The 23393-nt window shown below is 42.5% G+C and overlaps 1 protein-coding gene and 1 long non-coding RNA gene across 3 annotated transcripts in view; one reads left to right on the top strand and one right to left on the bottom strand.

Annotated features, from left to right (window-relative positions):
• LOC134445623 (zinc finger protein OZF-like) overlaps nucleotides 1-23155 on the top strand; it is a 29829-nt gene extending 6674 nt beyond the window's left edge. The window contains exons 1-3 of one of the 2 annotated variants that reach the window (XM_063194667.1): nucleotides 11459-11631; nucleotides 14552-15085; nucleotides 21164-23155. In XM_063194667.1, coding sequence (XP_063050737.1) covers nucleotides 14560-15085; nucleotides 21164-22386 — 1749 coding nt within the window. In that variant the 5' untranslated portion in view covers nucleotides 11459-11631; nucleotides 14552-14559 and the 3' untranslated portion in view covers nucleotides 22387-23155. Of the gene's footprint in view, nucleotides 1-11458; nucleotides 11632-14551; nucleotides 15086-21163 lie in introns of those variants that run through there. The other variant, XM_063194668.1, reaches the window with a different exon arrangement.
• Nucleotides 1305-2815, bottom strand: LOC134445195 (uncharacterized). The gene is made up of 3 exons (XR_010034196.1): nucleotides 2620-2815; nucleotides 1829-1927; nucleotides 1305-1674 (listed from the first exon to the last, which is right to left on the bottom strand). It is a non-coding gene; the product is annotated as an uncharacterized LOC134445195 (long non-coding RNA).
• Nucleotides 23156-23393: the final 238 nt, after the last annotated feature.

Genomic DNA, 23393 nt, shown 5'->3' with positions numbered 1-23393 from the left:
GCACATGTGTATGACTATTTAGGCTATTTTTAGATCATGTTGTTTTATTAGGCTTATGAGATGGTGTTCAACTGTGATAAGTTCTGCCATGGTCCTAAATAGCAAACACAACTGTCCAGCCGATGTCTACACGCTACATATTAAAAATGTAAAGTGTCTTCGGTGTGTTTTCAGAGTCAAACCATATGTTGGTATCCAACTATCTTAGTTTCCTGGAACAACTTACAGCGACAGCTCTGCGTAACCGGCGCATCGTGAAGGAAGCGCAGCATGGAACAATTGGCTACTCATTTTGCGTGTCAGCTTTGGCAAAGCAGTCAAGGACTGTTACTACTCCACGTTGTCCTTCATAAAAATGTGCGCGAACAGACGTTGAGTTGAATGCTAACTTTCAATAATAGCCTACCAACGTGGTGCTTGTAGCCCTTCAATTCCGGTCAAAGTCGGTGATGCCTGGCGCATCTACCTCTGCCAAATTGGGGGGGAAACTTCCTTACAGCTCCGTTCATGTCCTGTCTGCTTCCACGGACACTTCTACGGTTACCCTTACACGTCCTTGGCATGGTTTAGTTTAAACATTATGAGCAAGTCCATTACAGTTATACCGCTTGAAAACAGGACTTTTGGGTGAACGACATTTGTTGTCGTCACATGATCATTGTTCAACTTTGACCCTGGATGGATGGATGGATAGACGGAAGGATAAATAGATAGATGGATAGAGAGATCGATAGATAGATAGATAGGCCTAAATATATAGATATATAGATAGATAGGCCTAGATAATATCGGATTTTATCATATTTTTATCATTTAATCCACATAAAAGGCACTCTATGGGAATACTGAACAATTAATTATCCATAAATGATATACCATTTGAAAGTGTGTTTTCTCTACTTTAATATGAAAGTAACTTGTAATTGACACTTTTTATTTCTTTTCAAGTTATTTGACATTATTTAGAATATGACCAAAATGTCAATTTTTCCTTAGAATTCCTGGTAGGATTCCGGCCTATTCAAAAACCCACACAGCAAAAGTACACCGTAATGGATCCGCAGCGGAGTCCACCATCCGGAGGTCATCCTCCGGAACGGATCCGGTAAACGGGGCCGTATCGGCGTCCACTTGCACGCCGCCTATCATCCGACGCGGAGGCGTGGTGCGGACTCAAAAGGGACCCGTTTGTCACCCGCAACGGATCCGCGTGCAGAAGCGTACCTCCGCAGTGAGACCGGTTCGGAGGCGCGACATCCGATGCGGACTCATTCCGTGTCCACTTATTGTATCCGTCACGGTTCCACTACTTTTTATCAGTTACGGACCCATTCCGGACTCATAGATGTTCCGGGCCGGGACCATTTTGGATCCGTGCTCATAAAGTTACTTTCTTATTATGCTATAATCCCAATAAACGAACACTAAACCAGTTAACCGTTACAAACAGCATTTAGATTTAATTCTACAGATAACACAGACCTGGCCTAGACACCGTTTAAATAAGATCCCGAAAAAAACACAACCTGACGAGGAACTTCACTCATCATGATTTTTTATTTATCTTGACATTATTTTTCTGTCTCACTGTCATGTTGAACAATCGCGTGTCGTGGCTGCATTCTCTTCCTTCCCTCATCAGTCGACGGGGAAACATCACATCAGCGCTCCGATCTGAAAAGGCAACAGAGCTAAACTTAGAGAGCTTTCATTTAAATTTCGTAAGATGACAATCAGACATTGCATACGGAATGGACAACGCTCTTTCACATCTCTATCCTGTGACAGTAATGATGTTGAATATTAAGATGTACAATGTCCTACTTACTCTTGGTCGTAAAAGCCGGGAGGCAGGCGGGCATCACCGTAGCAGGGTGGATTACAGCTGGCTAGCCCTGTCCGACCCAGAGGTAATTCCACCTGTTTACTGTTGCACAAGATTAAGAACAAATTCAGATATGTGTAGCCCAACCACGGACATCTGTATCAAACTATGAGCCCAGCTACTTCATTCATTCACCAATGATGGACAGCATATGGGACGAGGGCGCAGTTCATGGCCATCCATTAATTGCTAATAAATAATTAGCCTGGATTTCGTTAACGTGAGGAAAACATGATGCCACCGCTTTAGGATTTGTACCGTTAAAAACACAGTTGGTGCCAAACCTGTTGAGAGCATCACCAATCCGTGTAAAAGTGTACCACGAGCCAAATTCAGCCGTTTCATAAGAGTATTTGAACACTTAGACCTACGTTTAACTTTAGTTTGCTTCAGTCAACCGGTTTGCTAGTAGCTGGCTAGCAAGCTAACGTAAACAAGGCTGTTAAAATGGGCACAATGTAGATAATTTTTATTCAACTGCACTTCCTCCATGTATCGGATGGCATCATATTTTAACAGCATTTAGGAAATACTACAATAGCCAATGTAGTTCTCCATGTCTTTGAATGAATGAACTAGCTGTCTCGTTTTGAAAACAACTAGGGTTTACATACACTTTTTAAAGTCATAAAACAAAATCATACCAAATATCAATAAGCATTGATAGTATAAAAGCTTCAGATATACTTTGTGTACTTTTGTGTATCACCTAATATAAATAAATCAATACTTACTGGAGAGCGCTGTTCGGTCGTGTCTGCCCCAACAAAAACTGTACCAACGTCCGTTAGATTTTACAGCGCGTCCGCGTTTGTGAATCAGATATGGATGCGATTATGGTCCGCGTTTTGACAGTAGAATTTGGGGCGGCGCACGGTGGCGACCCTGATCCACCAAGTGGAACCCAAAGGGATGTGACAGTGACACGGATGTGGTGACTTGAACGCGGCTCCGCATCGGAGTCCTCTGCTGTGTGGGTAGAGGGTTAAGATCAGAGGGTTGCTGGTAGGGGTGGGCGGTATGGCCTAAAATGTATACCTCGGTATAATTTTAGCCACGGTATATATCACGGTATATATCACGGTATTTTACATTTGTGTAAAATTTAAGCATTCCGTCGCAAAATGTACAAAACACCTTTTTTTTTACTTTTGCATTTTTGGAATGTGTGTGAATTCTTGCTATTCAAATCTTTTGAAAACAAACAAAAACTATATAAAATGCATTTTGCAATGCAATGCAATGCAGGCTACAACACTGTCAATTTCACCAAGTCTAGAAGGGGTTAAACTAGGGAAGGGAGGGGTGTCAAACTGAACATGGATTTTATCCAATAAATCGGTGGGGGTAATTTGGAAATGTGTGCTTGCATCTGTGATTATGCCAAGCCTAATAGTTCAGCTGTTATTGTTAAAGTAAAAAAAAACGAACTTCCACATGAGGCAGCTAGCAATGCATTGTAGAACTAATGCATTTAAATGTCAGCTATCACTGCAGCAGCGGTTAGCATGCTAACGTTAGCGAAATTGCTCAATCACATTTTAAACAGTGAACAGTCATCTAAGTTACTAACACCCAGCCAGATATTGTGAATGATTTTATCTCACCTGGACACAGTAACATACAGTAAGGCTGGCGCAAATGTAAAGCAACCAGTAGCACATAGATTTAGCACATTTCTGTTGTCAGACACCAGCATTGACATGAATGACTTGGGCTGTTAGCTTGCTAACTTGCTTTCCACTGTGGAAATTCCACACCACTGTACATTAAATTGTGGAGACCAGAATCGAAATCACATGCAGTTTAAAACAATAGTTCACTACACTAACTATACATTTTACACTTAAAGCTTAAATGAAATTGTGCTTCAGGGGGCGTATTACAGAAACTTCCTATCTTGAGAATCTTCTCTAATCGGTCTAGTTGCCGCAGCAACGGCACTTTAGGACCGAATTTAGGAAAAGCGTATTACAGAACAGCGTTTCCTAAGTTGTTTTGCGCATCCTATCTTAAGTTAAGAAAGGGGTATTACAGAAGCATCCTAACTTCGAAAAATCCTAAATAATTGGTCCTAACTTTAGGACAGCCACCCAGCTGTCCTAATTCCAGTTATCCATTGATTTGTTAGCCAAAATTTAGCTGGTGTTCATCACCATTTACCCACGCTCAGCTTGCTGTTTCAGCCAGAGCTAACAGTGAAGTCTATCCGGGAAAACAACGCAATTGTGAACGGATGAAATGTTAATTAAATTAGGCTATATTGACTGACCCAAACGATGTGTGAAGTGAAGAGTTGATGATAAATATACCCGACTTCGATATGAAGTCCGATATCAACTTCCTTAATTGACAGCCGACCATTGGGTCAAGCCAAGTCGGCTAATTGTCATTTATTTATATAGGCCTACATGCGCTGGTCATACAAAGACATTCTTTGAAATTACGTCTTAACTGTTTTGCGTGCATTCGCTTGGAAAAACAAAGCATTGGGATGAAAATATGGATAATGGGAAGCACTTTATTGGGACTGAATTTGAAACCAATGCATTTGGTCAACTTGAGGTTGCAGGCAGCGAGAATGACCTAATTTCGTCCTCACAGATGTTGCTGTAGGCCTATTATAAATCCGTTCGGTGGAACGTCACTAATAAGTGCGTTATTTAAAAGTAATGAGCGAAATATTTACGTCCTCTTCCTCTCTGGTTTAGTGTCACGCAGACCGCGAGATGCAGCAGCAGTCAAATCTGTGTGTATTCTAGCTTGCGTCGCACTACTGTTGCTAGGTAGCGGTGCATTTGTTGTCAGGTAACAGACATAAAAAGTAGATCGTAGATGTTTAGATCGCTACTTTAGGATTCCTAACTCAAGATAAGATAGGATTTCCAAAGATAAGATAAGAATCCTAAATGAAGTTAGGATTTGTTTCTGTAATACCAAACTGGAAAAAATCTTATCTCAAGTCAAAAGTTAAGATAGGACGACTGAAGATAGGAAGTTTTCTGTAATACGCCCCCTGTTCTACAACCACTTATTCTTTTGCTACTACGAGAGACAGTCGGTGGATGTTCAAAACGTTGTCTATTACTGCCATCTGCAGGACGCAATGCGCTATGGCGGTAGAGCGCTATGGACAAAATCCATACCTTGGGGGGAAAAATACCACGCACGATAGTATACCGTCCATACTGCGCACCCCTAGTTGCTGGTTCGAATCCCTTCAACTCCCAACCACACTCATTGGCTGAGGTGGCCTTGAGCAAGGCACCTAACCACCACACTGCTCCAGGGACTTTAACCAGTAACAGTAAATTGCTTTGGACAAAAAGCGTCAGCTATATCTAATGTGATGTAATGTATTATTTGGGCAAGTCTGGTTTATGTGGAATGGAAAAAAGAATTATGTCATGTCTGAAAACTGTTTGATTTATGTTGCAGGTGAGGGCCAAAGTGTCCAATCTAATGGAAGCCGGAATGGAGAGGAGAACAGGAAAGGAAGACGTCGTCAAGCCAAGCCATTTCCATGCTCTATTTGTGGAGAGAGCTTCACTGACAAGATCAACCTCACAAAGCATGAAATGACTCATATTGGACAGAAAACATTTCAATGTTCACAATGTGGGAAAACATTTAACCAGAGTTCCAACCTGAAAAAACACCAGGCCATATATTCAGGAGAAAAAAGCTGCAAGAAATCGTTTCAGTGCTCTAAATGTGAAAAGAATTTTAAGCTGAAAAAAGACCTCAAGCAACACGAGATGGTCCATTCAGGGGGAAAGCCATTTCAATGCTCTCAATGCGGAAAGGGATTTTGGCTCAAATTGAGACTCAATATTCACCTGAGATCCCATGCAGGGGAGGAGCATGATGATGAAATGACGCCCTCTAGAAGGAAGCCACTTTATTGCCCTCAGTGTGGGAAAAGCTTTACCTACAAGAGCAGCCTCGAGAAGCATCTGACCAAGCACTCTGGCGACAAGCCATTTGAGTGCTCTACATGTGAAAAGAGTTTTAGTGTACAAAGTGAACTCAAGCAGCACCAGATGGTCCATTCTGGGGAAAAACCGTTTGAGTGCTCCCAGTGCGGAAAGGGGTTTAATTACAAGAGCTGCTGGGAGAAGCATCAGATGAAGCACTCTGGTGCAAACGGCAACCAGAAACTTGATGAAGGGGGAGGGCAATCAGAGGAAAAGAGTGGAAAGAGTCTTGGTCCTGAGAACTCTCAGGAGAGCAGTGTGAAGAGGGCGATGCCGTCCGAGGAGAGACGCTTTCAGTGCTCTCAGTGTGGGAAGATGTTTAACCACCAGTCCAGCTTGAGAAAGCACGAGGCAATCCACTCAGGAAAAAAGCCATTTCACTGTTCTGACTGCGGAAAGACATTCGCACATTCAACCAGTTTCAAGGAACACAAGATGGTCCATTCTGGCGAGAGGCCTTTTCAGTGTTCTCAGTGTGGAAAGGGATTCACCCGAATGGGCTATCTCAATGAGCACATGAGAGCCCATGCAGGGGAAAAATCATTTGAGTGTCCTCACTGTGGAAAGCGCTTTGGTAAGAAAAGCGGTCTCAAGTCCCACCTTATATGCCTCCATAGCACCACGGAAAAACCATTTCAGTGCACTGTATGCGATAAGCGATTCAATTTCAAGAGGAACCTCAGCATACACATGAGGACCCATACTGGTGAAAAACCATTTCCGTGCCCACTGTGTGGAAAGAACTTTGGTCACCAGCACGATCTCAAAAAACACGAGAGACTCCATACAGGGGAGAAACCATTTCAGTGCACTCTTTGTGGAAAGACTTTTGCTCTGATAAATTATCTCAAATCCCACGAAAGGGTTCATGCTAGGGAACAAAATGTATAAGTGCTCTCAATGCTGAGTTTTGGTCACAAAAATACTCTTAATTAGACCTCTTGTCCCGGGCCGGTACTGATTTGTTATGAAGTTATGTCTCTCCTCTGACAGAGGGAACAACTAAGTTTTTAACAGCACTATATTGTATGTAAGGCTAAATGTTTAGCATTGATCTTATAAACCTGTTCACGTTCTGAGGAAAAATATTACCACTTTTGTATATAATTGCAGCATTAAGTATGTAACTTGCCCTGATCTTGTTATTGCTAGGGAGAGGAGACTTTGGTGAGGATGTGGGTTCACTTGATAACTTCTTCCTTCCTTCCTTCCTTCTTATTCTCTTACTACTGTTTATTTGTTTTAGCAAACAGTAACATTCTCAGGGGGAGCAGGGCACATTTTCATTGGCAAGCCATATTTGTTGCCAAAGTAATTCATAATTTCACTTCAAGTCAAGTGTACTTTATTGTCAAAATCTCTGACACATTCTCTGATTTATTCTCTGACACATGTTATTTTAAAGGAAATGTCTTTTGGTGGCATCCAATCAACAGTAGTGTTGTCAACAATGATCGATTCAGCGATGCAATCCAATGCGGGGCATGGACGATCCAGAATCGATCTGGCCATTTTTTTAAGTTTCAATTACTTCCATGGATATTTCGAGAGCAAATGAATGTTAAATTAAATAAAAGCACTTCAAAACATTGCAAGACTGATACAGAAAACAGCCAATAAATTGTTGCTCAGTATCTGTCTACTTGTATTGCCTCATCATGACTGATTAAACATTTGCTTTGCTTTCAGTAGAAATGTAATGCATTGCAATGCATTGTAGAATTGAATCGGATCGGATAGAATCGAATCGAATCGCTACCTCCTGAATCGGATCGTGAGGGCAGTGCCAATCCACACCACTAATCAACAGTAATGTAGACTTCCATGAATAGACCAATGATATGTTTGCAAAGGGTGATCTGTCTTATATATCCGAATGGTATGCCTCATTGCGCACAGTACATTGTACGGCAGGGGTAGGCATCTAGGTTAGGGTGCAGGACAAAAATGTTTAACATAAATGCAATAAATTTCATGTCATTTGAATTTAAAACATACATTTTCTTCTAAGTACTGATAAAATATGGTTATGACTGAGGTCATCTTGCACCTGATCGTCCCCCTCAAGGCGCGAACCTGCGACCTCGTCAACTAAGCTACATCGGTTGGGAAATGGCAGGTACTGTATGATACCGCTGGACTAAAGGACCAGTCCCCCTGCCCAACGGCATTGACACTGTAGAAGGCTGTCGGAAGGGAGGTTTACTAACGTTCCACGCCAACTCTGCTAGTTAGACCAGTCCCCCCAGGAAATCGCAATGTTGCGATCGCGTCGTTTTTCGCAACTTCAATGAATTCCCGAGAATTCTGTGCGAGAGCGTAACTTTAACCAATCACCACGTTTTCCCGCAACTTTGAACACTTTGAACCAATCCATGTTGCGCTGACTTCACTGACGTCGACAAACTTCCTTTCAAAAAGGATAATACAATAAAAAATACAATAAAAAAGTAACCTAGCAATCAGTCCCAGCACTTTACTATGCATGTACAAAGTTGTCGGTGAGGGGGAAAAAACTAATAAATACGAATGTAGGAAACGCCATGTTCTCATTGCGCGTCTGCTCGCATGGTCACAGGAGGGAAAATGTATGACTAGTCTGGCATAACCAATAGGCCTACATTTTTAAAATGTGGTAGGCCTACATAAATATATAATTAACACTTCATGACAGTCATCTACATTATGCCAAGCAGAGGGCTCCTACAACAAGATGTGTTTTCTTTTTTCTAAAGCGGTCCACCTGCTGGACCACTTTGGTGTTTGACTTGTGCGCATACAGAAGGCAACATTTTCCCTCCGAATTGAGATGTGCAAATGCCTTGTCCAAAACAAAGCAGTAATTTCCATCCTTCATTGTGAACGCTGCGTGCGTGCCTGGCCGATATAGTAATCTCTTTCGCGCAAATTGGGCTATGGCTGGATACGAGCACTTGGTGACCGTGGTGACCGTGTCGTGAAATCACTTTCGTTTAACCTGGCGCGGTCAAACGGACAAGGAACACTGAACATGAATAAATCCAGAGCAGACACGTTGGAAAGCTGTGGGAGTAAGTTGGAAAACTACTTTCTGTCTCTCCCTCTCCTTCTCTCTTCCTTGCACGATTGACGGTATTGATTGACAGCTGAGACCTCCGTTCTGCAGGCGACGTGGTGTTTTATAGATAACAATGTCGTCATCTTTTATATTCACAAGAGCACCAAAATTAATATAATTTCTGAGCATTATTCAGCAAGCACCCTTCACAAAAGGAAATCTGTGAACTCCATCCTCGTTACATTGAATGATGATCATCAGCCGTTAATTTAAAGCCGGCTGACGGCGCGGGAGAACAAAAAAAAAACCTAGGCTATGCCTTCTTTCGAAAGCGACCCCTCTCTCTGCTTTTATTTGTGTTGCTTTTGACAAGCTTGAAAATTAAACGGCGACACAAGCAGGCTATGTGTAGCAGACGACTCACATTAACCAGGATTTCAGTCACAAGAGTTCCTGTCGCGCAGCCTCTTCAACTGGGTGGACATGCCCAATTCCGCCCGCCTACTTATAGTTAATTATGTATCCACTTTTTTAAGTCAGGAATGGATATCGACATGATACGAAGTTTGTATGCTTACAATTTGAAACGGTGATGACATTTAAAACAGAGTCAAACGGCCATAAACAGCATTGTAATGAAGGGTGTCGTAATGACAGCATGAAAGAGATGGAACTTTTCACGACGACATTCTGGCTAAAAACTCGCCCTGGCAGCTTCCCTGCTTTGCCTAAGAACCAAAATTATAATATAAAAATGGAAATAATATAAAAACACCAGAGGACTGGAATGTGGCAGTGTCCTTTACTTTCAAGCGTGGGGAAACGCATTGAAAATCGCAACAAAAATCGCACCTTTCACTTCATGCCGCAACAAAATCGCAACAACACAGTAAGAAGCTCCGCAACTTTTATCGCGATTTTCTGGAAATCCTTGTGCACCATCTGGCAATTCCGACCGCGATTGTTTGAGAAAATGCCCGCGATTTCCTGGTGGGACTGGTTAGACTCCGTTACATGGTACCAATGCCATTTCTTTTTTTAAGCCCAGTCATTTTATGGTCATTTTCAAGCCCAGCAATCATTGTTTGACTCCCTCTGCCCCATGAACCAGGAAGTAGAGGGCGTGACTTAGGTGCCCCATTGACCTGGATTGCGGCAGGGGGTGTTCACTCACGGAACTTGCTACTAGCCACAACTGGCTAACCCTAACCACGGGACAGTGCAAAATGAATGGGTGTCAATGGAGTTTTTTACCATTATAATTTTTGTGATTTTTTAAATAATTTTTTGTCCTGAAATATTAATATTAAGTTCGAAGCTAGAAATAATAAGACCCCATTTGAGTAGCGTTTCGATTATTTTGCGCCACTAGATTATTATATACTGGGTCACAAAGCTCAATTTTTATGGGGCCAAACCCATAAACATTAGCACGATGCTAGCGAGTACAGGTTGAAATCTTCTAACCTGCTGTAAAACTACACACCTGAACGATTTGTCAATACAGCCTATTGTTAAACAACAGTCATAGTGCTTACCAGGAATGTTTTGTTGATAATATTTGTGACTGGAAATGGCAGTAGCAATGTATTTAGCATGGGTTCCCCTTTCCATTCCATACATTTTCCCACATGAAGGACTGGCCTACGCTCGTTACTGCAGTATGCATGCAAAGCTAACTGGCTACAATGGGAACCAATGAGACTGAACCTTCTCCCTGTGTTCTAATTTCTCTGCCCATGGAGTGGACCTCGTGTGTCTGGGTAAGGCCCATCCCATGTACCACCCTGTGGGGCACACTGCTGGCTATTGAATTGCTGAGCATAGTATGAGTTTCACAAAGAAAATCCCCTTGCTCCCTTGGAATTTAGCTCAAGTTTAGCACTACTTGCAATAATATATAATAATAAATAATAATTTACAGACTTTCTAAGAAGAAATAACTGGACACAATGTTTTGCTTTCGTGCTCACGTTATCTCAGTGCCCCCTGTGCCCCTGTATTGCATTAGGTCAGCTGACGCCACTGCTGGCTGCCCACCGCATTGACGGCAGCAAACACCTTTACAGTATGTCTATAATGAGATTTAAGAGCCTACACACCACATATGCAAAATAAAGAATACGACATTTAAAAAGGCAACTGACAGGACAGTCCTTTCCGATGAGATTATATTATACTTTATTATCATGCAAGCAAGCCGGAAATTTCCTTTGGTCTCACAGGGTAAAAAACAGGATATAAGCACAGATAGTCACAAATAGACAGAAAACACACATATAAATGCTGCATCCACACACACACACACACACACCCGCAACCACCCCTCCCAGCACACACATCATAAGTCAGACATTAGTTCAAAACCCCATCTCTAGCTTTTCCATAGCTTATTGACTATGGAAATTGCATTTTTCATAAAATTATGTTTATAAATGTTCTTGTTAGCAATGAATTATCCGTAGCGCCTCCCTGAGGGCAGCAGTTCAATTTTTGTTTGTCACAGTGTTATTACTGCTTTCACTTTTGACCTAATCCTACACGGGACTTTTGTTTTGAAATTGACGCTAGTTGGTTATTGCTGCTGACACGACATCCGAAACAAACGTGTATATGCGCTGGTTTCACGTTGTGCTGGCGCGAATTTACCGGACTGGGAGACATAAGTTGTCCTGTTTTTCCCCCGGAGTCCTTCATTTAATACCGAAAACCAAACACTGCACGGACAGCAGGTAAGACCTTAAACCACCTCCATCACCCAATTCTCCTCGTGAGTCCTGCACGTTCGTGTAATTTGGCTCGCCGTCATGGCTGCTGCATACCTGCAACTGCTGATAACAAAGTTATGCATTGTAGCCTAGGTCTAATGCAAATATGATTGAGCAATATTCATCCTAATAGATGTCTTAGGTGTTCAGAATCTCCTCTGATTGTGCCAAGGGTCAAGTCGAGACAGAGTGGAATGTAGTCATAGGCTGTGTCTCAAATCACGCACTTGAGCACTTCGGGCACTGTATTTCAGTGCCTAGGGCGCTCACGCTGACAATCTCAGTTGAGCCAGTGCACTGAAAGTGCCAGGATGATCCCCTAACAATGGCGGGAAAATGCAGTGCTGAATGGCTGGATCTCAAATGGCGCACTTGTGCACTTCAGGCACTAGTTTCAGTGCGTAACTAATACGGCATACACACTGAGGCTATGTCTCAAGTCACGCACTTGTGTCAGTGCACTGACAGTCAGTGCACAGTGTGCACAGTGCACTGAGGTCTTTAGTGCACAGTGTCGTGGAAAAATCTGAGCACTATGCACAGTGCCCTCGTTGGAAGTGACGGCTGAGCATGGCATTAGCTCGCCAAAATATGAGTTGGCAACTGTTTACAATGCACAGCGTCTGGTGCTTTTATTTCCATGGCCTTCACCCCAAAGGTCAACAATCACACATACAATACTTTGGTTTGCATGAAAAGGTTGGTGTCCCATCAACATTACTTACTGAATTAGGAGACTGTTGACCAAACTCTTCTACTGAACTGAATGCCACATTTCCTCCGTGTCATAGTCAACATGGCCGCCGTTTAGTGCGTGCAGTGTCCATCATTCAAGCACTGCATTTTTCCGCCATTGTTAGGGGATCATCCTGGCACTTTAAGTGCACTGGCTCAAATGAAATTTTCAGCGTGAGCGCTATAGGCACTGAAAAACAGTGCCCGAAGTGCACAAGTGCGGCATTTGAGACAGCCTGAAACATGAACACTGAAGTGCACAAGTGCACCATTTGAGATTCAGCCCATATGGACACTGCACGCACTAAACGGCGGCCATGTTGACAATGACACGGAGGAAATGTGGCATTCAGTTCAGTAGAAGAGTTTGGTCAACAGTCTCCTAATTCTGTAAGTAATGTTGATGGGACACCAACCTTTGTATGCCAACCAAAGTATTGTATACGTGATTGTTGTCCTTTGGGGTGAAGGACATGGAAATACAAGCACCAGACACTGTGCATTGTAAACAGTAGCCAACTAATATTTTGGCGAGCTAATGCCATGCTCAGCCGTCACTTCCAGTGAGGGCACAGTGCATAGTGCCAGAGAGTGGCTGGATCTCAAATGGCGCACTTGTTATGTGCACTTCAGGCACTATGTTTCAGTGCGTAACTAATACGGCATACACACTGAAACATGGACTCTGAAGTGCACAAGTGCACCAATTGAGATTCAGCCAGTGTTTATGGGTAGTACGAGAGAGGAATCTCGCGACTTTTTCCGGGTGGTACTGTCCACTAAGTGGCGCCATCCAGACAGCCCAGAGGAGCGCCAAGGAGCGCAGAGGCTGTTAGAATGAATGGGGTCCATGGAGCTCATCCACAGATGCTGCCATTGCTTTGGGAGAGAATTGGTATCGTCGTTTCATTTTATTTTTCCCAAAGGCAGATTGAATTATCCTTTCAAACAGCACTAAGTTTGAATGTTTAAACTCTCTGGATCTTTGTAAAATACGTCTTTATTGTCAAAATGACGTCATGAGTGGCTTCACACACTGCGTTTGGATTGGTCGGCCGGCTGCATTGCTGTGATCACGACGGCCGTAAAGCAATTTTGTTAGCAAGATGTTAGCGGAGCCTGACTCATAAATGCCAATGCTGTAAGAAATCAGAAGGACATACCTCCCAGGTTATTGTACATTTCATTTACATCCACATTGGTTTCTCAGAACTTACAATAATATTGTCAAGTTTCAGCCGACAGCGAGCACAATTGTCAGTTGTTAGCGCCAGCCTTATGGGCTCTGCTGTCTCGACAGCGCTCTCTAGGTGAACTGCAGGCACGGGTTGGAGGGCGAGATTGAACACTGTATGTAAACCCACTGTGATGGTGCTCAATTTTTTCCACAACACTATGCACTAAAGACCTCAGTGCACTGTGTGCACTGTGCAGTGACTGTCAGTGCACTGACACAAGTGTGTGATTTGAGACTCAGCCATAGTCATTATGCTGCAAAATGCTATCTAACTTCCAGTTCAAATTAGAACTGCCCCAACTGTAGCCCATCTTGTTTTTAAAATAAATTAAATATTTAATTAATTCTCATCTGCCTTTGGTGAATCAAATTATATCTATAACACAATGTAGTTTCTTTGTCATTGTCTTTTCTCTTTCTCTACTCTTTAGTACAGTGTGCAATTTTATGTATGATGATAATGTGCTAAAGTAATTTTGATTGATTGATGGATTGGTAACTTACCATTTACATTACTAAGCGGAATCATTGTTATCCAAAGCGACTTGCAGTTGTTATTATTTACAGGGCATTTGTTACAGTCCTTGAAGCGATGTGGGTACACGTGTCTTACTCGGGCGTGTAGGGAGAGGGAGGGCTGGGATTCGAACCTATACAAAAGCGGGGAGGGTGGGACACTACTCATTCATGCTTGGTCATATCAGTTCAATTAAGTGTCCTACCCTTTTATTTAAAACGTTCAAAAGTCCGATTCTCCCTTAATATTGGTACCATGATTCAGGCAACTGCGGTTCAGGGGTTCTACCTTGCTACTGAAAAGGCACACTTAGTTAACTTAGAATCTGTGTTTTGGTGGGGCCCCAAACTGTTTGATTTCATGTGAAATGACTCTTTACCCCTCTCCTCTTGCAGATTAGATAATGGATGAGAAGCCTGAATTGGACCAAGACATTAAAACTGAAGAGGATGAGTCGTCTACTGCTCCTGGCCCAGGGTTTCTGAAGGTCGTAGTTATTAATGAAAATGGAGAAGAGGAGGGAAAAGAAAGACATGGAGGAGGAGAAGAAGAAAGAGATGGAGAAGAAGAAGAGCAAAACGAAGAGGAGGTGTCTAGCATTCATGTCACAGGACTTGAGAGGGTGCTGATCATCAATGGAGAAAGAGAGGAAGAAGAAGAAGAAGAAGAAAGTGATAGAATAGAAGAGGTGGAGGTGGAGAAGATGTCTAGTGTTCCTGGCCCTGGGCGTCAGAGGATTGAGGTCATCAATGGAGATGAAGAGGAGGAGGAAGAAGAAGAAGAAAGAGATGGAATAGAAGAGGTGGAGAAGATGTCTAGCGTTCCTGGCCCCGGGCATCAGAGGATGTCTAGCATTCCTGGCGCTGGGCATCAGAGGATGGAGGTCACCAATGGAGAAGGAGCGGAACAGGAAGTGGGGTCCACTGAAAGTAAGTCAAGTTGGTTGTACATACTGTGTGTGCATTCCAATATGCAAACTTGGTTCCTTCACTTGCGCTTGTGGCCTCACCCCGCCTCCTGGCCCCTCCTCCGTGGAGAAAAGTTTCCCAGCTGTCAGCCTAGCCACAACAACTTCTGGGGGACTGTTTTTCATTCACCATCCCAATTGCAAATCTAGAACGGGCACTCGGTAGAGCGCAAACCTTCGCCTATGCCACTTATTTTTTCTGGCCATCTTCAGAGTGTGGGGCATAACATTCTCCAAATTTTGATGTTAGTTTCATTGAAATTGGACCGGAATATCGTAATATTACATTTTTGGCCCAGTCTTGACCTCTTATTCAATTCAGCATGCACACGTTGTTCTGGCATATAGTGCTTGGCAAAGAAAAACGTTTTTGACCTTTTCGTGACCTTGACCTTTGACCCAATCACTCCCAAAAAGTAATCGATTGTTCCTTTGGTCATGACCAGGGCTCTAAATTAACTTTTTCCACCACCAGCCAATTTGGCTAGTGGACATTTTTTCTTACCAGCCAAACAGAAGTTCAACAAGCCATTTTTTTATCTCGCCAAAATAAACTATGCTTTAGGCTAGTTTTTTTTTTAAGTTTTTTTAATTATGGTCATTTTGTTCAACTATTTCTACAGATACACCATAGGCCTGCATAAGCTACTATATGCCTACATAATAAGCATATTATAGGCTATATATTTTTTTCATTATTTTTTAACTTCTGCTTTATTTTTTACTTTCATTACTTAGGCATAATCAATTTGATTAGTTTTTGTTCAATTCCTCTGAAAACAGCTGAATCACATCACACAAGCCACTCACATAACAGACCTTTAACATACAGTAGGCTAACCAAGCACACAGCTTAACACTACAAAACCTCACATAGGCCTACGCACACCCCAAGGAAGGAGAAGAGATGAGAGGAGAGAGGAGGAGCTCTTCTCTACCATGCGCAACAAAATGACAAGAAGCCTAGTTTAACTAAAAGTAAACAATATCTCGGGAATATTCGCTTCCGTTGTTACTTCGACAGCTTCGTCGTTGGTTGCTTTTTTTTCTTTCCGATGGCTTTCCAACTTAGTTGCGCCAGGACTCGGAACATTTCAGAAGACAACTGAACTGACAGCTACGGTCACACTACTCTGACAGTCAGCTCTCCTCCTCTGCCCTTGTCGCTATTTCGTTCCACAGCCACTCATTTTTTAACGTCACTATTATTACGGTTACAATTACTACTAGCATTCACCAACGCACAGAACCTTGCGCTAACCCCCGTCACATTCTCATCACTCGCACAAAACATAGTCTACAGAACAGAAGTAGCTCTATGCATAATCTGCGTAACTCCTGTTATTGAAACGGCCAGGGCCTCGCTGCTTCAAAAATGCAGCCTGTTACAGCAATGTTCATAGCAGTAGTGACGTTAAAAAGGTTGTAGCGAAAGCGACGAGAGCATAGGAGGAGAGCTGCCTGTCAGAATAGTGTGAGCGCAGCTTAGCTGACAGAATGTTTTCAATCCTGGCGCGCGCAACAGCATGGAGTTGCCGCTCGCTGCACTGGAAAGCCCACTGTGGGAGGCTACGTCGTGACGCTAGTGTCCATGGGTAATGTAGGGAATCTCGCCGTCTAACGTTCGTCAGAGCAGCGGTTTACCGTTCATAATTTATTGTACTCGGGAACTACTAGCCAAATTGGCAAATTTTTTTCTACTAGCCAAAATGAATTTTCACCCCTGTTTGGCGTGTTGGCGTGTGTTAATTTAGAGCCCTGGTCATGACCAATCATCCCACTAAATTTCATAAAAATTGGCTTAATTTACGTTTTTGACCTTTTCGTGACCTTGACCTTTGACCCAATCACTCCCAAAAAGTAATCGATTGTTCCTTGGGTCATGACCAATCATCCCACTAAATTTAATAAAAATCGGCTCAATTTACGTTTTTGACCTTTTCGTGACCTTGACCTTTGACCTTTGACCCAATCACTCCCAAAAACGAATGGATTGTTCCTTGGGTCATGACTAGGGTGACCAGCTGTCCGGACTTCGGCCGGACGACCCCGCCCCTTAACTTTCTAACCTAGCGTCCTCGCGCGCACCCATTGCTTCGACTTGCCGAATCCCCGCCTCCGTGGAGAAAATTGTGAAGTTGGCATTCTAAACTGTAGGCAGAAATCAGGGAACAGCGCTGCCATCTTACCTCAGACAACTCAGCTGCCAACAACAGTTTTACTTGTAAAACAATATTTTTGGGGGGAAGGATTTTCGCATTGCATTACCTCACTCCGATAAAGGAGTCATCACCACTAACTTAATATTGTATCAGACGGCAGGTTACGATAGACAAATCCTTCCGTTGTTGTCTGTGTAGGCTATTTCATATTTTTAAAAAAAATGTATTTTGGGTAGTCGTGCAGGCCTAATAGCCAACAATTAATTTGATTTAGCCTACTTTACTCAAAGTTGGTCAGAAGTATTATCAGCGGGGTTTTAAGGGAGGCAAACCGCTTCTATCGACCTTTTTTTTTCATGTAGACGCTGGATAACCAACAACACGAGCTCAAAATACAGACAGCGCCCGTGCAGAAAGACGTTTCTTTGCCCTGTTTGTAAAGTTGTGAGAACCCTCGTATCGTTGTAAAGGCATTTAGCGGACACACTTAGCACTAGGCCAATGCGTTGCCAACAGTGCAGGAAAAAAAATATTAAACAGACAGTAGGCAATAATATCCTTATTTAACTTTCATACAGTCAGTTAATGAACTTCATATATGGCTATTGCACGGAGATTTCCCCGACACAAGGCGACAGCAATACAGTTAATTCGCTGGGCGAGGGGTTATATCTGGAGTAACATGGCGGCCGCAGATATCGGAAACGCGACCAACTATCAAGGTCTAGTTTGCGTCGATGACGTTGCCTCGCAGCTCGAGGCCATAAGCAAAAGGCTAGGAGGAAAGGAAAGACAAAGAGAGGGACACACGGATGTCGTGAACAGGTCGTAAAAACGGACCGATGGCCACCCTAGTCGGATGACCAATCATCCCACTAAATTTCATAAAAATGGGCTCAGTTCTGTCTGAGTTATACGAAGTACAAATAAACATTTTGACCTTGACCTTTGACCTTTGACCCAATTACTCCCAAAAACTAATCGATTGTTCCTTGGGTCATGACCAATCATCCCACCAAATTTCATAAAAATCGTCTAAGTTCTGACTGAGTTATACGAAGTACAAACAAACAAACATATTCACAAATAAATAAATAAATAAATAAATACACAGCGGTCAAAACATAACCTTGGCCGACTTTGTCTTGGCGAAGGTAAAAAGACTTTACAATTGAGCTTTTGCAGGATATTGAAATATAATGCTGTTGTCAGTGATGTCATCATGACTTATTACTTCCTGGTACGAGGCCACAAGCACAAGTGGAGGAAGCAAGGTCGCATATTGGAACATACCCTGTATCTGCTGAAAGACACATTATTGTGCTGTCCATGTTCAAATGTTTTTGTTATTCCAAAATGGATGCTCCTCTACTCTACTCTACTACAGTATTATCCTGCAGTGTAATGCAACGGGGGCTTTACAATGGCCAGGGGGCGTTGGGATGCACTAGGGGGGCATTAAGAAGGATACGTGTACATCTAAAGCAAATTTGTTTATCTTGGTCTCAAGAGAGATGAACAGACCAAGGATATGGATCACTGGAACCATGTTGTGTGATCTGAAGAGACCAAGATAAACAAATTTGCTTCAGATGGTGTCAAGCATGTGTGGTGGTAAACAAGAAATGTTTACAAAACAAGGCCGACAGGCGGACAACATATGCGTCCCTCATATGTCAACGAACGCCTGACTACTGAAAAGGCAGAAGTAAACTCGCTACACACAGACCTCTGAACCCGAGTTTGTGGACTGGAGAAAAGCAGAGGAAAATGTGAATGTTATGAAAGAAAGAAAAAGCTAACCAAATGTTACAGGTCCACGTTTAGAGGAAGAGCTGCGCTGCGGGTCGCCTGTCAACTAATTACAGTTCCATGTCGTGGAGCGTTATGCAATGCAAACGCTCTATCCACGCACAAAGGAAAATGTGAATGTTTTGAAAGGAGAAAAGCTATAACCAAATGTTACAGGTCCACGTTTAGAGGAAGAGCTGTATGCGCTGCGGGTCGCCTGTCAACTAATTAGGCCTACGGTTCCATGTCGTGGAGAGTTATGCAATGCAAACGCCTCTCTATCCGAGCACAAACATCTGTGTCAAAAACTGCCTGCCGACTTCTAAATCGTTCATTTCCGCGAGTTTCAGACGAACCAAAATAAAGTTGCCTCCCATTGTCCAAACGAAATTTGAATGCCCCCCTCAGTTGTATCACAATGCAATCAGGTTAGTCTTGCCTGTTTGGTAACATATCATATACGTTCTGGCTTGCATGCATTCGCTCCGGTCCAAAATGGCAACTCTGCCGCCTTGTGGCCACAGGAATGAACAATTGAAGGAATGCGTTTCAGACGGACGGACAGACAGACATAGATGCTGGGACGGATCTAAAAAGTGTATCCTCTCAATAGCCAAGCATGGTAGTGGGACTGACATGGTTTGGGGATGCATGAATGCTGTCAACATTGGCAATCTGAAATACACCTAAAAGAAACATGCATGTCAACATGCACTGTGACTACTGAAGCAGATCATGATATTCTCCATAGGATTGCATTCAAATCTCACACCAATCTATTTAAGTCAGATGCACACTCAAAATGTAAAAGTTCAATGCAAAGAAAGGTTGAAACGCACACTGATGACCTCCCTTTTAATCCCTTTTCATTTCGAGACGATTCGAGCCAACACAGCCCCTTCTCTACCGGATTTTAATCTGGGGTGTACTCACTTTTGTGAGTACATGTTCAAACATTAATGACTGTATTTTGGTTTTTTTCTCAGTGAACAAGAAATTTAAATGATTAAATATGTTGTTAAAATGTCACTAATCATTGTGTCAAAGTGAAATTTCTGTAATGCTTTCCTATGAAAAGATATACTCACAAATCTGCAAAAACTGTGTGAGGGGTGTACTCACTTTCGTGATGTACTGTTAAACAAAATCATTAATGACAGCATAGTCGAACTGCCACCATTTCTTAGAAGACATCCTGACTAAGGTATTCATTTTGGCGAGAGATGAATATTCCTCGAACATATTTAAATATGAAGTCAGCTGAATTGCCGTACTGACTTAAGTTAGGTGCACTGTGTAATATTTTGCACTGTGTAATATTTGTAGTGGTTAATTTCCAGAATTCATGCTGCCCATTCACAAATGTTACCCTTTTCATGAATACTTACCACCACCATCAAATTCTAAGTATTCATTATGACTGGGAAAATTGCACTTTTCATAAATAAAAAGGTGGATCCTCCATTGTCCGTCATTTTGAATCTCCAGAAACTCTTTTACCTGAAAACCTTTGTACTTTGGTCATACTTGTAAATATTAGTTTATTTATTTAGTAAATATTCAGGAAAAGACCAAATTTGGCATTAAGCAGCACTGTTTCAATGAGCAGCATAGTTGCAATACCTACTCTGACCACAATCTTACACAGCGCACCTTTTAAGGTCACTTAAAAGTACACTTCGGTAGCCAGACTGTGCCCTCCTAGTGACGCAACAGCTTCAGCGTTGCTACCAGTCAGGTCAGCAATGCAAGTACTTTCTGAGTTCCCGTAAATACGGGAACTCCTCCCACTTTGTCGGGAAGCAGACAATCATTAGCAAACCAAGGGAGGCCATTTGGGAAATGTTAATTGTTATGCTCTAGGTCAAGTCTCGAAGAGATTTGAAAGTCGATGATGATCAGGCTGACACTTCGGAGTCTGCCCGGTATGGTTTTTAGTGAACCTTGGTGTGGTTTTTCAGTGGCAAGGTAGAACATCAGAACTGTATTTACACAAGTCTGGTAAAATGTAAGTCTGACTCATGTGGAATGAGTCTTTTTTTTTTTTTTAAATGCCGTGTCTGAAAAGTGTTTTATTTATGTTTCAGGTGAGGGCCAAAGTGTCCAATCTAATGGAAGCCAGAATGGAGAGGAGAACAGGAAAGGAAGACGTCGTCAAGCCAAGCCATTTCCATGCTCTATTTGTGGAGAGCGCTTCACTGACAAGATCAGACTCACAAAGCATGAAATGACTCATATTGGACAGAAAACATTTCAATGTTTACAATGTGGGAAAACATTTAACCAGATTGCCAACCTGAAAAAACACCAGACAATGCATTCAGCAGAAAAAAAGCTGTTTCAATGCTCTAAATGTGAAAAGAATTTTACACGAATAAAAGAGCTCAAGCAACACAACATTCAGGCCCATTCAGGGCCGTTTAAATGTCCTCTATGCGGAAAAGGATTTTGGCAAAAATTGAGACTCAATATTCACCTGACGTCCCATGTTGGGGAAGAACCGGTTGAGTGCGGAAAGACGTTAAGTCAAAAGGACGATGTCAAGAGCCATCAGGGATCCGTCCATAAATCGTTTCAGTGCTCTGAATGTGGAAAGGAGTTTAATTACAAGAGCTGCTTGGAGAAGCATCAGATCAAGCACTCTGGTGCAAACGGCAACCAGAAACTTGATGAAGGGGGAGGGCAATCAGAGGAAAAGAGTGGAAAGAGTCTTGGTCCTGAGAACTCTCAGGAGAGCAGTGTGAAGAGGGCGATGCCGTCCGAGGAGAGACGCTTTCAGTGCTCTCAGTGTGGAAAGATGTTTAACCACCGGTCCAACTTGAGAAAGCACGAGGCAATCCACTCAGGAAAAAAGCCATTTCACTGTTCTGACTGCGGAAAGACATTAGCACACGCAACCAGTTTCAAGGAGCACAAGATGGTCCATTCTGGGCACATGAGAGCCCATGCAGGGGAAAAATCATTTCAGTGTCCTCACTGTGGAAAGCGCTTTGGTAAGAAAAGCGGTCTCAAGACCCACCTTATATGCCTCCATAGCACCACGGAAAAACCATTCCAGTGCACTGTATGCGATAAGCGATTCCATTTCAAGAGGAAACTCAGCATACATATGAGGACCCATACTGGTGAGAAACCATTTCTGTGCCCACTGTGTGGAAAGAACTTTGGTCACCAGCACGATCTCAAAAAACACGAGAGACTCCATACAGGGGAGAAACCATTTCAGTGCACGCTTTGCGGAAAGACTTTTGCTCTGATAAATTATCTCAAATCCCACGAAAGGGTTCATGCTAGGGAACAAAATGTATAAGTGCTCTCATTGCTGAGTTTTGGTCACAAAAATACTCTAAAATAGGACTCTTGTCCCGGGCCGGTACTGGTTTGTTATGAAGTTATGTCTCTCCTCTGTACTTGTCTCTCTCCACTGACAGAGGGGAACAACTAAGTTTTTAACAGCACTATATTGTATGTAAGGCTAAATGTTTAGCATTAATCTTATAAACCTGTTCACGTTGTGAGGAAAAATATTACTTTTGTATATAATTGCAGCATTAAGTATGTAACTTGCCCTGATCTTGTTATTCCTAGGGAGAGGAGACTTTGGTGAGGATGTGCACTCTGCCTATGGGTTCACTTGATAACTTCTTCTTCCTTCCTTCTTATTCTCTTACTACTGTTTATTTGTTTTAGCAAACGGTAACATTCTCAGGGGGAGCAGGGCACATTTTCTTTGGCAAGCCATATTTGTTGTCAAAGTAATTCAGAATTTCACTTCAAGTCAAGTGTACTTTATTGTCAAAAATCTCTGACACATTCTCTGATGCATTCTCTGACGTGTTATTTGAAGGAAATGTCTTTTGGTGGCATCCAATCAACAGTATTTTGTTTCTTTTCTAAATAAATGTAGACTTCCATGAATAGACCAATGATATGTTTTCAAAGGGTGAAATGTCTTAGATATGGAATGGTATTTCTCATTGTGCACAGTACATTGTACGGCAGGGGTAGGCAGTTAGGTTTGGGTGCAGGCCAAAAATGTTTTCTGTCAAGGCAAGGGTATCGCGGGTGGCAATAAATGTTATGTAACATAAATGCAATTAATTTCATGTCATTTGAATTGAAAACAAACATTTTCTTCTAAGTACTGATACAATACAGACTGCTACATCTCCTGTGCTGCTACATGACAAAGGGTCCGTTCGAAACAGGGAACAGCTGTCCTTCCAGTGAGCTAACTGGACATCGAGTCATGAAGTGTGGATCGAAACGAAAAATTGCTTTATTTCCTCCCTTGGCAGTTGACTGCATTTGTGGGCG

This window comes from Engraulis encrasicolus, chromosome 3 (genome assembly GCF_034702125.1).
Source record: "Engraulis encrasicolus isolate BLACKSEA-1 chromosome 3, IST_EnEncr_1.0, whole genome shotgun sequence".
Taxonomy (NCBI): domain Eukaryota; kingdom Metazoa; phylum Chordata; class Actinopteri; order Clupeiformes; family Engraulidae; genus Engraulis; species Engraulis encrasicolus.
This window is presented reverse-complemented; position numbering and strand designations above follow the sequence as displayed.